We start from the raw sequence: 17,249 nt of genomic DNA, 5'->3' as shown, positions 1-17,249 counted from the left end.
GAAACTAGGATTGAGATCTTTCTTCCCCGCACTGACACTCACTGTACCCATTGGACAAGTCACTTTCTCCCAGATTCTATATATGGTGCCCAAATTTGGTTGCTGATCCAAGATGCGCATGCAACGATTGGATAGCGAGCCACTAACGAGCAATTATTGGAGGCTAACAACCAATTATTGACGTTAATTGGTACCCATTAGGATTTGCATGCACACCCAAATTGGGGTGTGGCCATGGCCGGGGCCCTGGAGGTCAGGGACGTTCCGAAAAGTTAGACACAGTATTATAGAATTTGGAGGATCCCTGCCCAACTTGCATGCCAGGATTTGCCAAACACCCAAAAGGCACTGAAAAAATCCACACAGTCACACAAATAGAACAAAAAAAAAAAAACGTGGAGAAAGCCAACCACAATGTCCAGGGTGACCAAAACTTATTCTTCAATAAAAATGCTGACAGAATGACCCTACACGGGCCGTGTTTCAACTAACGCAGTCTTCGTCAGGGGTATAGAGCTGAAAAATTCTAATGCATTCTAACTCCTTAGGAAGAAATTTCAGGTGTGGTCGAAAGAGTTTTTTCCATGTGATATATTCAGCACAGCCGCATTTGCTTTCTCAGAATACAGTGCCTAGATTTCCCTCTCCTCTGTGTGGAGAAAAATAATTTGAATGGTCTGAAGCACAGTTCTGCCCAGAGAGGGCTTTCTGAGCTAAGACAGTCTCCCAAGTTAAAGGTGAGGGTGTGTAAGGGATGCCAGGCTGAATAATATACTGTGAAAACTCAGAGAAAGAGAGAGAGAGCCTGCTGCTATGTTTTGAAAGGAATAAGAGCATCACTGAATTATATAAAAAGACAAGAATTCTAGGAAAGCAGTAGGAGAGCAGCTGTTCAGGAGCAAAATGTATAAACGCAGGCCGAGGCAGAAGGATCGGTATGAAACACGGAGCTGAAAATATGTTGGTGCAATGGCGTTTCTAGGGGGGCTGACACCCGGGGCGGATCGCCGATGCGCCCCCCCCCCCCCCAGATGCAGCGTGACCCCCCCCCCCCCCCCCGCGAAAGAACACCCCCCCCCCCGGGTGCACGCCGCTGGGGGGGGGGGGGGGGTGCCGCGCGTGCCTGTCCGTTCGTTCCATGCTCCCTCTGCGCCGGGGCAGAGGGAGCATGGAACGAACGAAGGACAGACACACGCGGCACCCCCCCAGCGGCGTGCACCCGGGGCGGACCGCACCCACCACCCCCCCTAGGAACGCCACTGTGTTGGTGCAGGTGCACCCAGAAGAAAAAGTAGGAGGGGGATTTCAGAAGAAAAGGAGCTACTCTCATTGTGGTGGAGCAGAAAGGGGAAAACACAACAGCAAAGGTGACAAAAAAAGTCCCAAAAGTCAATGGTGAGGTGAAAACACTTTATTGGATTGGAGAAAGACTGGATTGGATTGGAGAAAAAAATGGCCTTAGTGCGCAGGAATGACCCGTGTAAGCACGCCCTAAGGCCACTTTTTGCAGCAGTTTGGTAAAAGGTCCCCACGGTTTGTCCAATCTGGAACATTCTAGGGTGAAATTTTCTGTTTTACTCGCTCAGTTCTCCGTCAAGCCGCAGACTGAATCTCTTCACTGGGCCAAAATGCTACTGAAATTTTTAACTAAAGAGGAATATAAATATGCAAAATAAATAAATAAAAACAACTGGAAAAATGGCATATAAAAATGTACAGTAAGGGATCAGTCCATGCAAGTCGTACAGCTGCATGCCAGTCGTATGACAGTTTTCACCAGAGAGAGCCAAATCAGCCAGCAGGCGCCTCTGTCCTTTTTCACCAAATACCAACACACTATTCACCCAAACTGCAACTGAAGAAAACTGTAAAATATGACCTTGGAAATAAACTCGAGGAACCTCACTGAAAAATACAAAGCTTATGTTGATCTTAGCTGGATTGTTAGCTAGTAGCAGACATCTGGAAGTAAACACAACATTAGTTTTGTAAAAAGTGGTCTGTGTACTTCTGTGCGTTGTGCCTGGTCGTGACATCGCACAAGCCGTTAGCTTAATTGAAACATGCAGCTCTGCACTCTGGACAGAAAAGGGGGAGTCAAGTGAACATTGACCATGAAGCGGCTGGCTTGCCTTTGTGCTGTTCTCAGAGCTATCCACCACGGTGATCAAATAAATAGAAAACTCAATCAATCATGCACACAGTTCGGCTGCACTGCTGGTCTTTAAGCAAGGAGACATTGTAACAGCAATCGCTAATCTATAGTGCAGTAGCTTTTACGGTTCCTGAAAGCTTTAGTTGATGGCTTTGCAATCGCTCTAATGAGTTTTCAGATCAGCATTGTTTATGAATGATGATAGACTGGATTAAAGCAGACCTGCCACACTCTCAAAACGGAACAAACTGTTGAATAGCTGATTCTTTTGTATTTTGGGCTTCTTAGGTTACTTAAGGTTCCCACATAGATTTTAAACTCTTTAGGGTAGGGACTTCCTGTACCTGAATTGCTAATAATGCTGCAAGCTACTGTGGAAAGGCAAACCATGACCCCAAATTATTATTACAGGTGGCACTTATTCCTCCAGTTTGTGTGAATAATTTCATTGAAGAACAAGCCAATTAGCGCCGAGAATTGGATGCTAATAATCAGTTACCAGTGCTAATTGGCAAAATTTACATGCGCATTTTTAGTTGCGGGGGGGGGGGGGTCCAAAAAGGGGTGTGGCCATAGGAGGGTCATGGGCGGATCGGGAGGCATTCCTACGATTTATCCGCGCTGTTATAGATTAAGGGGGTTTTGCGCTTAATATACGCTTGAGGATTTACTTGATGTTAATCCTTGCATCTAAACCTAGGTGCAGATCCCAGCGCTAAGCGTATTGTATAAACGACGCCTAAATTTCAGTACCACTTATAAAATAGCGCTTAGCGCGTGGTTTTTTTTTTTGCTCCGTTTACAGAATTTGATCCATTGTGTATTTGGGCATGAAGGGGCCCTTTTTCTAAAGATCGCCAAGCCCTGATACAGGCTTAGCATGCAAGAAGAGGCTTACCGCAAAATTCACCAAAGCATTTTGCGGTAATTTTCATGTCAGCGTGTGCTAATGGCACACTATTTATTTAGGGGTCCTTTTACTAAGCCGCTGCAAAAAGTGGCCTGCGTGTGGGCACATGTTTTTGGCGGGCACTGTTTTTAGACTGCTTGTATCCCTTCCCAAATTAGCATGAACCAGCCATTCTCAACTGGGAGGGGTAAAAGAAACCAATGCTAAGTGCATATGAGAAAGTATATTTTATTCACTTACCAAATACAATAGTTTCTCATGAGAGATCAATTCAGTAACATAAAAAGCTGTTTACTGTCTGCATCTCTGAAATGCTCTCTGAGATGGCAGCTTATATCGTTTGTTTCAGACAATGATTTACATGACTCTTTTTCTGCAAACTATCCTTCTCACGAATTATTATCTAGTTCCCAACACCTGGTTCCCTTAAGCTGTTAGGCAACATTCTTCTGATGTTTATACTAGTTTCTTTCCCAAGGCCTCCCTTGCCCGTAAGGGTATCATAAATACCAGAGATCATGCAGGCTCATCAATCTCTGATAGATTCCAGAGTCATACAGACTTATCAATCTCTGGCCTTTTAACCCATTCCATAATGCATATCTGTGCTCATAATTCTACGTCACCGAGCCAGTTTTTACCACATCTAGGAAACAGGGCTTTTTTTCAATGGGCAGGGAAAAGGGCCTGCGGTAAAATTGAAACCAGCATGTGCCTATTTACGGCCTGAGCCCTTAACGCCACCCATCGATCTAGTGGTAAACGTTCACCCGCTACACACGTGGTGACCACTCGGCGTGCCCTCAACTGCCGGAAATGCCGCACATGGTAGGGAATTTAAAAAATAATTTGCCCCGGCAGTATGGGCGCACACCAAATCTGAAATTACCTCCAGGAGGGTGTGTTAGCCTGGCATTGGGCTCATTTTGGCTCATGCTGTACATGCATAGAGCTTACCATACCTTTATAAAAGGGACCTTTATTTTTTTGTTATGTTTTCAGGAGGGGGTGTGTCCCGGCTAAGGAACAGGCATAGAAGCATTATCCAGATAGCGTGTTATGACCAGCGCATACTAACTGAATAGCAAAGACTTAACATGGGAGCACTTAACACTTCCTAAATAGGAGGCATTATGTGTTTCCATGTTAATATAGTTACAGGTCTCACGCATTAAATGGAAAAATTAGCACAGGACCTGCAAAAATGAAAAAGAAAGAGCTTTATTTTAGGGAGACATTAGAAATGGGCTTAGCGTGCTATGTTCATTTCTTTGTAAAAGGTCCCCTAACCTGGGAAGGATATTCTGTGTTTGCTGTAAGCAATCACCTTACTTTCTAATTCTTCCTACTTTCTTACTCATCTGTATGTTACAACTTTGCCTTACCCTTCACTACCAATTATAATGTTCTAGTAAATATTGTGTTGTCATTGCAAGTATTTATATTGTTGTTCGAATATTTTTACTGCTCTAATTACCTCCTGCTCATGTTTGATCTATTCTTACTGTACACTGCCTTGAGTGAATTCCTTCAAAAAGGCGGTAAATAAATCCTAATAAATAAATACATGACCTGAAGGCTACGAAAACTCTGGTCTTCTAAAACTACTACTATTTAACATTTCTAGAGCACTACTAGGGTTACGCAGCGCTGTACAGTTTAACAAAGAAAGACAGTCCCTGCTCAAAGGAGCTTACAATCTAAAGGACGAAATGTCAAGTTGGGATAGCCTAGATTTCCTGAATAGAGGTATGGTGGTTAGGTGCCGAAGGCGACATTGAAGAGGTGGGCTTTGAGCAAGGATTTGAAGATGGGCAGGGAGGGGGCCTGGCGTATGGGCTCAGGGAGTTTATTCCAAGCATGGGGTGAGGCGAGGCAGAAAGGGCGGAGCCTGGAGTTGGCGGTGGTGGAGAAGGGTACTGAAAGGAGTGATTTGTACATCCTTAAACTGTTCAATATAACATATTATCTGGGCTCTTGCGGCAGCAAAAACCACTATTGCGGCTTATTGGAAGCAGGCAGTAGGACCAACTGTTAAGAATTGGATCGAGAAAATAAGAGTGGTCTCAGCTTTGGAAAAATTGACAGATAGAAGACGGGGGGTATATAACCTGGAGGCGGCTGAATGGGCGCATCTGGATTGTATTGTGGACCAAGATGAGATGTGAAGAAGGGTTTGGGATATAAGGGGGGGGGGTGTAATGAGGGAGGGGAGTAAGATGGTGAAGGGTACGGGGGGAGGGGGGATTTGGGAAGAAGTTGGGGGTGGAGGGACAGGAGGGGGAGAGGGGAATATTTAGGGAGTTAATGGGGAAAAAGGATGTGGGACAGTTTTTTGATGTTTAAATGTACAATATAAGATGGAAATGTTGGGGAGAATTGTATTCCCTTATTGGTGTGATTAGCAACTTTCAATAAAAATCTATAAATTGAAAAAAAAACATATTATCTGTCTGATACAGAAGCAGCAAATGAGAGCCATCATTAGGTGATAATAATGCTTCCGAGGAAAGCAACCTTGTGTTGTGAGTGACTGAGATGGTGTGTTCCTGGACCGAAATACACATCCCCCCCTTGTTTGTCCCTATTTATATCCCTCCTATTTCTTTTCTCTTCTAGGCATTCTGCACAAGGGGAACGGGGAGAACCAGTTCATTTCCCAGCAGCCACCTGTCATAGGGAGCATCATGGGTAACGGACGCAGGCGCAGTATTTCCTGCCCGAGCTGCAACGGGCTGGCAGACGGTAACAAACTTTTGGCACCCGTGGCCCTGACGTGCGGGTCAGATGGAAGCCTTTACGTTGGAGACTTCAACTACATTCGGAGGATCTTTCCTTCTGGAAATGTCACCAACATTTTGGAGTTAAGGTACACCAGGTTTCGCACTGTGGGGCTTGACGTAGTCTGCGTTGTTCCCTCTAACCAGAAAGTATTTAGCATATGAAGTGCGGCATTTGTAGCGCTCTGTTGAGTGTTTGCATTCTTGATGGATTAGTGCAGGAAAGAAGCAACACAATTAGCTTGGCTTCAAGACAATTCTGCAATTAAGCATATGTAATTACAGTACTGTTTTCCAGCAAAAGGAACACTCCATGCTCCTAAAGAGTTACTGCTGTTTCCTGGGAACTATTCAACAAAATGTTACTAAAAAAAAAACCACCCATATAATGCCAGTGCGCCAGTCTATTCTTAATTCCCAACCAAATAAAAATAATATTTTATAATTCTATAAGACAAGAGTGGAGGAGTAGCCGAAAGGTTAGAGCAGTAGGCTGAGAACCAGAGAAGCCCGGTTCAATTCCCACTGCAGCTCCCCCTGATCTTGGGCAACGTAGGGATCCTTTTACAAAGACGCGCTTACGATTAATGCGCACTGAATGCCATACAGTCCCATATATTCCTATGGGCTGCAGGGAGTTTAGGGCCCCATTTACTAAGTGGAGGTAAGCGCAATGCGGGCTTACCGCTCGCTAAACAGGAAGTACCGCTGGGCCACTACACTTCTTCCACCCCTAGCGCGCCATCATATCCGGTGCTACAAAAATATATTTATTTTTGTAGCGCCGGAGTGTACCTGGTGATAATCAGGCAGTGCCATCCGCTGTACCGGCACATCAATGGGTGGCAATAAGGGCCCCCCCCCCTGCCGAAATGGCCGTGTCACAAGTGCTTTACATGCCGCACGGCAATTTCCTGCAGAAAGACAAACTTCCCTTTTACCCGCTGCGGTAAAAGTGGGCCTCGGCACGCATCAAAAACGCACCGACGCCAACGCAGGCTCCCTTTTGCCACAGCTTGGTAAAAAGGGCCCCTTAGTGTGCACTAGATCCTGTAGTGCACCTTAGTAAAAGGACCCTTTAGATTATGAGCCCTCCAGGGACAGAAAAATAGCTAGTGTACCTGTATACTGCTTGTAAACAGTATATAATTACCTATTTTCATTTTCTATTACCATTAGTTTTAAATTGTTAGAGACTGACTTAATTTACCCCTCCTGGAACATTCCTCCTCCATAGGGTGAAGTTTTTTTGTTTCACTTGCTCATGTTCCTTCCTTTTTACTGGGCAAAAATACGACTTCACTTCTCTATAAGCCTCTATTTTAAATGAAAAAATGGCTTAAAATTTTAGCTATAAAGCCTGTGGAAAAGTGTGAGCATCAAATTATATTTTCTTTATACTCAGAGTACAGAATCGTTAAACGCTTCTTTTACAGTAAGGGGTCAATCAGCATGAATTCTACAGCTGCGTGTCAGCCATGAAGAGGCATTCACTAGAAACAGCCAAATCAGTCTGTATCTTTTGTCACTAAATTGCACCAACGTGTATAGCCACACTGCACCTGAAGAAACCGTAAAATGTGACCTTGAACTTTAACCAGAAAAAACAGTTATAGAGCTTCTCAGTAACATAGTAGATGACGGCAGAAAAAGACCTGCACGGTCCATCCAGTCTGCCCAAGATAAACTCATGTGTATACCTTACCTTGATTTGTACCTGTCTTTCTCAGGGCACAGACCGTATAAGTCTGCCCAGCAGTTTTTCCTGCCTCCCAACCACCTGTCCCGCCTTCCATCACCGGCTCTGGCACAGACCGTATACAAGTCTGCCCTCCCCTATCCTCGCCTCCCAACCACCAACCCCTCTTCCCCCCACCTGCTCTGCCACCCAATTGTAGCTAAGCTTCTGAGGATCCATTCCTTCTGCACAGGATTCCTTTATGCACATCCCATGCATGTTTGAATTCCGTTACTGTTTTCATCGCCACCACCTCCCGCGGGAGGGCATTCCAAGCATCCACCACCCTCTCTGTGAAGAAATACTTCCTGACATCTTTTCTGAGTCTGCCCCCCTTCAATCTCATTTCATGTCCTCTCGTTCTACCGCCTTCCCATCTCCGGAAAAGATTCGTTTGCGGATTAATACCTTTCAAATATTTGAACGTCTGTATCATAAAAATGAGGAAAGTGTCCATTCAGTTCCTATAGACTTACTCTCGTTTGTCATGGGGGAATTGCTAGTTCGGCTTTGAAAAAAAAAGCCCTCAGTCGTTTTCATTGAAAAATATAAAGGAAGTCAGTTCTGTACCTGGGCGCTAGAAGTTAAGCGCCTGGATACAGAGTGCTGCACGCTAAGGGGAAAATTACATATGGCGCTGTAATTTGGCAATGAAACAAATCAGCGCTGAATAGTGTTCTATAATGGACGTTCCAGGATCGGCGGCCTTTATAGCTCCGGGATCCACACTCAACTTTAGGTGTGAGGAGTTACACCAAGTTGAGCGTGGATCCCTTGAATTCTGTAACACGCATTTTAAAGGAACACCCCTCACCCGCTCATGTCCCTCCCATGGCCACGCCCCCTTTGCAGATCCGTGAGGGCACGCAAGTGTATTTTTGTGCAGACCTGCCACTTCGGCCCCTTTTCAGAGCCTTGCATCCGTTAAAGCGCTTTTCTGCGCCAAAGTTTTGGTGCGGGAGTAGCTCCTAACATTTGGCACCGTAAGTAGAACTTCCCCCCCTCCTAATTGTATAATGGCATAAGTTGACATCAACACAGCTACGTTAGGCACACCTATGTACGCCATGTCAGTAGCAACTATGTGCCTAACTTACAGTATTCTGTAAGTTGCCTTTTAAGTATTAGACACTCCTGTGACCCACCCACTCTACCCCCTTGAGAACACGCCCTTGCGTTTATGCACTAGTTGCAACAGCTACCAACTCAACTATTACTGCTACCACTACAATTACTACTACAGCTATTATTATTACTACTAAAAGTACTACTTACTACAGCTATTACTACAGCTACTACTACTACTTACTATAACTATTACTACTACAGCTAATACTACTGCTACTTACTACAGCTATTACTACTACTACTACTACCACCACCACTACTTCTCATTTCTAAAGCATACCAGCCATATGCACCATTAGACACATGACAGATACAGTCCCTGCTCCATAGAGCTTACGTAGTCATGAGGAAAGGCTAAAGAGGTCAGGGCTCTTCAGCTTGGAAAAGTGATGGATGAGGGGAGATATGATTGAGGTCCACAAAATCCTGAGTGGTGTAGAACGAGTAGAAGTAAATCGATTTTTTACTCCTTCCAAGAGTACAAAGACTAGAGGACACTCAAGGAAGTTACATGGAAATACTTTTAAAACAAATAGGAGGAAATATTTTTTTCCAGTCAAACTGTGGAACTCTTTGCCATATGATGTAGTAACAGCGGTTAGAGTATCTGGGTTTAAAAAAGATTTGGACAAATTCCTGGAGGAAAAGTGCATAGTCTGCTATTGAAACAGACAAGGGGAAGCAACGGAAGTAACTGCTTGACCCGGGATTGGTAGCATGGAATGTTGCTTCTAATTAGTTTTCTACTTGTGACCTGGCTTGACCACTGTTTGGAAAACAGGATACTGGGCTAGATAGACCATTGGTTGACCCAGTATGGCTACTCTTAAGTTCTTATTTGTCGTGCACAGTAGTTGCTATACAGCAATGGTCTTGCAACTTCTATCAGTTCATTTGTATTTCACGAGTTCATCAGACCTGTCTTCTATGTTGCTCAGTTCACACATATGCACACTCATACCCAAGTATGCATTAACCTTGTGATGTTGTAAACAGCTATCGCCTATGTGAATTACTTAGCAAGATCATGCAGTAATTCACAATGTAAAAGAATTCCAGCACAATTCACCAAATCAAAGAAACAATCCATATTATTATGGCCAAATTAAATCCCATCAAGAATAATTTAATGTACTGGAAAGACTTTTCCAAGCCCATAAGTGGGCACTCTTCATAATAGCATTCAAGCCAAAACAGAAGTCTTTACTTATCTCATACACGGTATATAAAGTCTCTGGTGCAATATTGCCAGGGTCGATACAGCTCATCGATATCTTCTCAGTCCAGAAAAATCTTTATCCATTCACCAACAATGTCAAACTCATGTGATGCTTCATGCGTCATTCTAAGAACGTTTCCTCAGTCCTGAGTTTCGTATTACTTCTTCAGGAAGAAACAACAAATGGGAACCTCACTGCTCCCAGGAGCGGATAAACATGAATCAATATTCCTGTCAGAACCTGCCACAACACCTTTCATTCACAGGCCCACTAATTCTATAAAATTGAGCATCCAACTCTATGCTTAGCAAGCAAAGTTGCACGCGATTTATAGAATTAGGTCAGTTGTACGCGCAACTTAATTTAATAATTGGAGTTAACCGTTCAGAGTTATTGGTTTAAATTGGTGTTAATTGGCAGTACTTGCCACCAATTAGTAGTTGCACACGCACTGCCCTTAGTATTGTAGAAGTTGCATGCACAATTTCTATCGTGCACAACTTCTAAGGGGCGTGGCTGTAGGAGAGGCATGGGTGGGTCTGGGGTGTGCCTATGAGTTGCACGTTTGGGTTATAGAATTCTAGGAGTTAGGCACCTTACTTCCAACGGTTAGGCTCAAGCACTTACACCAGCCTTTGACACGGCATAAATGCTCGAGTCTAAAGTTAAATCTCTAAACATATCCCAGACACTATTCAATTTCATACATTCATCGATAGTATCGATCACAGCAACGTCCAGAACTATTTATAACTATTTATAACTATTTATAACTATTTATAACTATTTATAACATTGTTTCTTAATTGGGGATCGTCAGATTTTTTGACCACCTCCACCATCTGGGGAAACCCCCAGCATTATAATGGTGACGCCCACTTCTTCATTGATCAACCCGTATGAGTATAGAAAAAAATAGCAAAGAGACTCAAGATCCCATACGGGTTGATCGATGAAGAAGTGGGCGTCACCATTATAATGATGGGGATTTCCCCAGATGGTGGAGGTGGTCAAAAAATCTGACGATCCCCGTTTAAGAAACAATGTGTAGTTATAAATAGTTCTGGACATTGCTGTGATCGATATTATCGATGAATGTATGAAATTGAATAGTGTCTGGGATATGTTTAGATATTTGAGTGAATTAATCCCCACACTAGAAGGTTAAGGTCTCTCTAACTTGACGAGTCTAAAGTTAGACACAAAACTGCAGACTTACACTAGTATACTTAGTGCGCATCATCCTGGGACCTAAAGTTCGGCGTTTTTTCTTGAATCTACCCCAGGATGTTCCATTTTGTTCCCATTCTCATCAAACTCAATCATTGCAGCAGCAGTTGATCTGGCTCAAAGTCACAGACTACAGTTCCCTCCTGCCAGTAGATGTCACTGTAGAGCAATGGCTGGCAGTTCCTACCTTCTTGGGAATGTGACCTCTACTTCTGCCAAGTAGCTTTGATTAACAGGAGATGGCAGGAGTGTGCTTGGCCCATTATCTGGCCTGAAGCCAGTTGGGAGAGCTGGTCGCCCTATCAATTACATTGTTTCGAGTGTACCAAGATGGCAGTGGCTGCATTGGGGACAATTAAAACTAAAAATATTAAACATGAATGCACATTGCAATTATATTAAAAATGCAGGGTGTTCTGGCCCTAGACACTTCATAAGTGAATGATAGTAAAGTAGGTGAGATCATACTTCTTTTCAAGCATATAACCGCATGTGTGTGTATGAGCTTGCTAACAGGTACTTTAGTATCAAATAAACACCATGGCATGCCTTGTTAACCTTTTACTTATTAAAGCAATATATGGTAAAGTTGCTCTCAAGTTTTAAGCCTGCTAATAATGTTTCAAACTGAGCTGCTAACACCTTCTCTTTTCTCTTTCCCTGCTTTCCTGCTTTCTGTCAGAAATAAAGATTTCAGACATAGGTAAGCAAACTGGAGGACACTTTAAAATCTTTCTCTGTTCTGTTGCCTCTTGTCATGTGGTAATCTGCCAATATGATTTTCAGATAATTCAAAATCAAGTAAATCCGCATTATTAAAACAAATGTACATGATCAGTCCTAGAAACAGGAATCCATTAACCATTGAGTGGGACTTCAGACTCACCTTGGGTCTAGAGCGATCGGCACCTGGTCATATCCATTGGAACACAGAGCTGACGTAGCAGTTATGCAGATAGGAAAGTTGTTTTGAGATAAGTTGTTTTAAGGACACTTAAAATTAGGTGCTAAGGAAGTGCCTATTTGAAGGCTATTTATATAGAAAAATAGGTGCCTAATTTTCCTTATAGAATGCTAGAATACGTGGCTGAAAATGCATCTGTATTAAAGGTGCAAACACTTAGAGGGGCATAATTGAACAAAAACGTCTCTCTCCATGGGCGTTTATCTCTGAGAACGGGTCCGTGAAGGGGCGGACCGAACCGTATTTTCGAAAAAAATAGACGTCCATGTTTTATTCGACAATTTGTGAGCTGGGCGTTTTTGTTTTTCAGCGATAATGGAAAATGAAAGCGCCCGGCTCAAAAACGAATAAATCCAAGGCATTTGTTCGTGGGAGGGGCCAGGATTCGTAGTGCACTGGTCCCCCTCACATGCCAGGACACCAACCGGGCACCCTAGGGGGCACTTTTACAAAAACAAAAAAAAGGTAAAAGAGCTCCCAGGTGCATAGCACCCTTCCCTTGTGTGTTGAGCCCCCCAAATCCCCCTCAAAACCCACTGCCCACAAGTCTACACCATTACTATAGCCCTAAGGGGTGAAGGGGGAGCATCTACATGTGGGTACAGTGGGTTTGGGGGGGTTGGACGACTAAGCATTAAGCAGCACAATTGTAACAGGTAGGGGGGATGGGCCTGGGTCCACCTGCCTGAAGTCCATTGCACCCCCTAACAACTGCTCCAGGGACCTGCATACTGCTGCCAGGGAGGTGGGTATGACATTTGAGGGTGAAAATAAAAAGTTGTGAAACATCATTTTTTTTGTGGTGGGAGGGGGTTAGTGACCACTGGGGGAGTCAGGGGAGGTCATCCCTGATTCCCTCGGGTGGTAATCTGGTCATTTAGGGCACTTTTTGGGGCCTTATTCGTGGAAAAACAGGGTCCAGGAAAAGAGCCCTAAATTCTCCCTAAAAACGCATATTTTTTTTCCATTATCGGCGAAAGGCGCCCATCTCTGATCGCCCGATAACCACGCCCCAGTTCCGCTTTCGACACGCCCCATCAACTTTGTCCGCATCCGCGACGGAGTGCAGTTCAAAAACGTCCAAATTCGGCTTTCGATTATACCGCTTTATTCATTTTTGTGAGATAAACGTCTATCTCCCAATTTGGGTTGCAATATAGGCATTTTTCTTTTTCAATTATAAGCTGGTTAGCCAGCCGTACAGCTGGCATAACGTTCAGACCTAGATTTCAAAAGACCGCACATAGATTAGTTACGCCATGTCTGTCATGGGGCAAGCGGCAATCGACCCGCTCAAAAGCTTTCTACTGGTTGGCACCTACATTGTGGAATTGCATTCTTGAGGCGATACAAGTAGAAGGAAGTTTCATTAAGTTAAAGGTGGTGGTAAAAACTTATTATTTTAGACAAGCTTTTGGTGATTATTCAGATGATGGGGGAAGGATATACTAGTGGCTCTGCAGAATACAATTTCACATTAGATGTCATTTTATTTTAAGGTATGTTTGTATCTTATATGAGTGTAACATCTTTCCTATCTGAATTAATGAAGTTATTTTGAGTGATTTATAAGTTTAGCGGTAATATTTTGCATTACGAGCATAATTATGCATCCCACCCCCATTCCGCCCAAACTCTGCCTGCGTGACGCCCACTCACAAAGTACACGTTGTCACACCTAGGCGCTTACAGAATGCCACTGAGGAGGTGTTTTAGCATAGGGTCCCATTTTATGCAACGAGAACCTGAGCTAGAACAACATGACTTGTGGTAGAATAACCCACCTTAACAGTAGCCCACGTTCATAACTCCCCCAGCCCCCCCCCAGCCAGAAATGGCTCACATTCACATACACATATTTATATAGACTACTAGCATTTATACATGTTCATGCCACTTTTAACTAGGTAACTCCTTAAACAATTGTCCCCATTTGCCTGTCAGCCATCCAGACCTAAAGAGCAGCAGAAAACGAGACAAGAACTGGAGACCATACTGTAGCTAGGGTTGAAAGCGCAGCTTCAGCATGACACTGGGATGCCCAAATCTCAACATTTAGGTCGACCTTAGAGATGGTCGTCCCCGGTTTTCGGCGATAATGGAAACCGAGGACGCCCATCTTAGAAACGACCAAATGCAAGCCCTTTGGTCGTGGGAGGAGCCAGCATTCATAGTGCACTGGTCCCCCTCACATGCCAGGACACCAACCGGGCACCCTAGGGGGCACTGCAGTGGACTTCATAAATTGCTCCCAGGTGCATAGCTCCCTTACCTTGTGTGCTGAGCCCACCAAAACCCACTACCCACAACTGTACAACACTACCATGGCCTTAAGGGGTGATGGGGGGCACCTAGATGTGGGTACAGTGGGTTTGTGGTGGGTTTTGGAGGGCTCATATTTACCACCACAAGTGAAACAGGTAGGGGGGGATGGGCCTGGGTCCACCTGCCTGAAGTGCACTGAACCCACTAAAAGTGCTCCAGGGACCTGCATACTGCTGTTAGGGAGCTGGGTATGACATTTGAGGCTGGCATAGAGGCTGGCAAAAAATATTGTTAAAGTTTTTTTAGGGTGGGAGGGGTTAGTGACCACTGGGGGAATAAGGGGAGGTCATTCCCGATTCCCTCCGGTGGTCATCTGGTCAGTTCAGGCACCTTTTTGAGGCTTGATTGCAAGAAAAAATGCACCAAGTAAAGTCACCCAAATGCTCATCAGAGACGCCCTTCTTTGTTCCATTATCGTCCGAGGACGCCCATGTGTTAAGCACGCCCCAGTCCCGCCTTCACTATGCCGCCGGGAACTTTGGTCGTCCCCACGATGGAAAGCAGTTGAGGACGCCCAAAATCGGCTTTCGATTATGTCGATTTCAGCGACCCTGGGAGAAGGACACCCATCTCCCGATTTGTGTCGAAAGATGAGTGCCCTTCTCTTTCGAAAATGAGCCATTGGTTTACTGAGGAATCATCATTTACATCTCCTTTTGCTTTTACTTTTAACTACAACATCAGATGTAACTAAGTAAAAGTAGTAAAAATTGGTGAAATTATTACTTCAGTAAAAGTTAAAGTAACAAATGTCATCCTGTACTTTACAAGTAAAAGTAACACAACTTTTTATTTAAGTACAGTAACTGGTTACATTTATTTAGTTACTATAAAGCACTGAATCTTACGCTGTTCCAAAGAGAGAATCTCAATCATTTGGGAGCACCACAGAAGTTCCGAGGGTGCAAGAGGGTAATTTTATAACAGATTACCTATGTATGGAAACCACATGGGTGTCTATATTTAGCCTATTTTATGTGCCTAGGCACTGTGATATAAAATTACACTCTGAGTGCAATTCTGTAACTGGGCGCCTTCATTTAGGCACCTCTAGGATGCGCAGTACGAGCCCTACTCTTTATTGGAACTAAGGCGCCAAGATTCCATTATAGAATACTAGTAAACCTGGTATCGGTGCACCTAATATGGAGATTCCTGCACTTGTGCCAGCCATAGAACTGTAAGTCACATGCATAAATTGAAGCCCTGCCTATGTTTCTTGCAAATTCAGTGTGCACTATGCCCCGGATTCAATAAAGGTTGCCCAAATTTGGGCATGCAGGGCCAATGTGTGCCCAAATTAATTCGTGAACGAGCCAATTAATACCAATTATTGGCATTAATTGGCACTAATGTGGACTTATATGTGCATCTTCGTACTCGCTGTTCTATAACACTACGCGTCCAGAGTGTCTCAAGTGCAACCCAAAAGGGGGTGCAGCTGTGGAAGAGGCATGGGTGGGTCAGGGGTATTCTATATATTTAGGGGCAGTGTTATAGAATTCCAGGATTTACACCAGGCTTCAACAGGCATAAATCCTCACACGCCTTGGTGCGGAGCACTTTTTATAGCATACGAGTTTTGTGCAGGTCTTGCAGAGAGAGAGAGGCAGCTTCCAGCGTTGGAACAACAAACCACTGATTTCCCGATAATTAATCTATCAGATTATGTTTCGACAGATGCACAGATACAAGTTTTACAAAAAGGCCTCAACTTTTTGTACCCACTGACCGATATGACCCTCTGCAGACCAGAATCGATTTGTTTCGTTTTGAAAGGAAATTGAACATAACCCAGTATTTTTTCAGAACAAGCAACACACTATGAAGACCACAGTGTTATAAAGAGGAAGTCAAGCTGGAATCCACCTGGTACTACAGATACGCTTATTGTGGCCTTCCAAAAATGTGTGATGAGAGATTTGACCAAACTAGAAAAGAAAAAGAAAAAATGTTATCATAACCTCTTGAGCTTTGAGAAAGAAGCATTGATGTCTCTCAGAAACAATACTGACTTTATTATAAAACCAGCAGACAAAGGTGGCGGCATCGTCATTCAAAACATGAACGACTATGTAGATGAGGTTCAGCGCCAGTTATCAGTTGCCAGCTTCTACCAACTTCTAGAAGAGGACCAACTGAAAATTTGAAAATTGAGGTTAATTTCTGGATAAAGTTTGGATTCAAATCAGGTTTTCTGATGTATAAGGAAAGAGATTTTTTAGTGGTTGATTATCTGATGCCCACTGTGACGAAATGCCCAGCCTCCCACTTGGGGTTACACAGCAGTCACTTAAGAGGGTCTATCCCCAGCACAACTCAGGTCTGCCTGCACGCTTCTGCTCTACACTAGCACCCTCCTCCCACATACTGGGTCACAACTGCCTCTGGGTGAGTTACTGGGTGGCCCCAGTAACCTAGAGATTTCTAGGTTACTGGGGCCACACTCCAGTGGACCCACAGTTCCCAGAAAGTACTCACAGACCCAACACACAAAACACCAGGATTCTTTATCAGTCCAGGCAGAACGAACAAACAATCGTGTTTATTCTCAGAACTTGGAACAGTGAACAAAAATGTGCAATTGGCAAACAATAACAGGTAACTGAAAATGGATAAATTATAACACTAACTAAACATTTGCATACTGGCTGAACAATACTTGGGAAGATCAGGACATATAATTCACTGAGCCTCGGCAGAGACCTGTCTCTCTTTCTTTCTGGCTAAGACTGAAGGCAAAATGAGTACACTCTAAAGGAAATGAGCTCCTGGACCAATCATAGCCCAGTCAATAAG

At 43.9% G+C, this 17,249-nt stretch overlaps 1 protein-coding gene across 1 annotated transcript in view; it reads left to right on the top strand.

The window, feature by feature from the left end:
* Window positions 1-17,249, top strand: part of TENM4 (teneurin transmembrane protein 4) — a 1,172,733-nt gene that overhangs the window by 1,055,583 nt on the left and 99,901 nt on the right. Inside the window, 2 exon segments of the mRNA XM_030200091.1 lie at window positions 5,685-5,934; window positions 11,844-11,864. Coding sequence (XP_030055951.1) covers window positions 5,685-5,934; window positions 11,844-11,864 — 271 coding nt within the window.

This window comes from Microcaecilia unicolor, chromosome 4, assembly GCF_901765095.1.
Source record: "Microcaecilia unicolor chromosome 4, aMicUni1.1, whole genome shotgun sequence".
NCBI lineage: Eukaryota > Metazoa > Chordata > Amphibia > Gymnophiona > Siphonopidae > Microcaecilia > Microcaecilia unicolor.
This window is presented reverse-complemented; position numbering and strand designations above follow the sequence as displayed.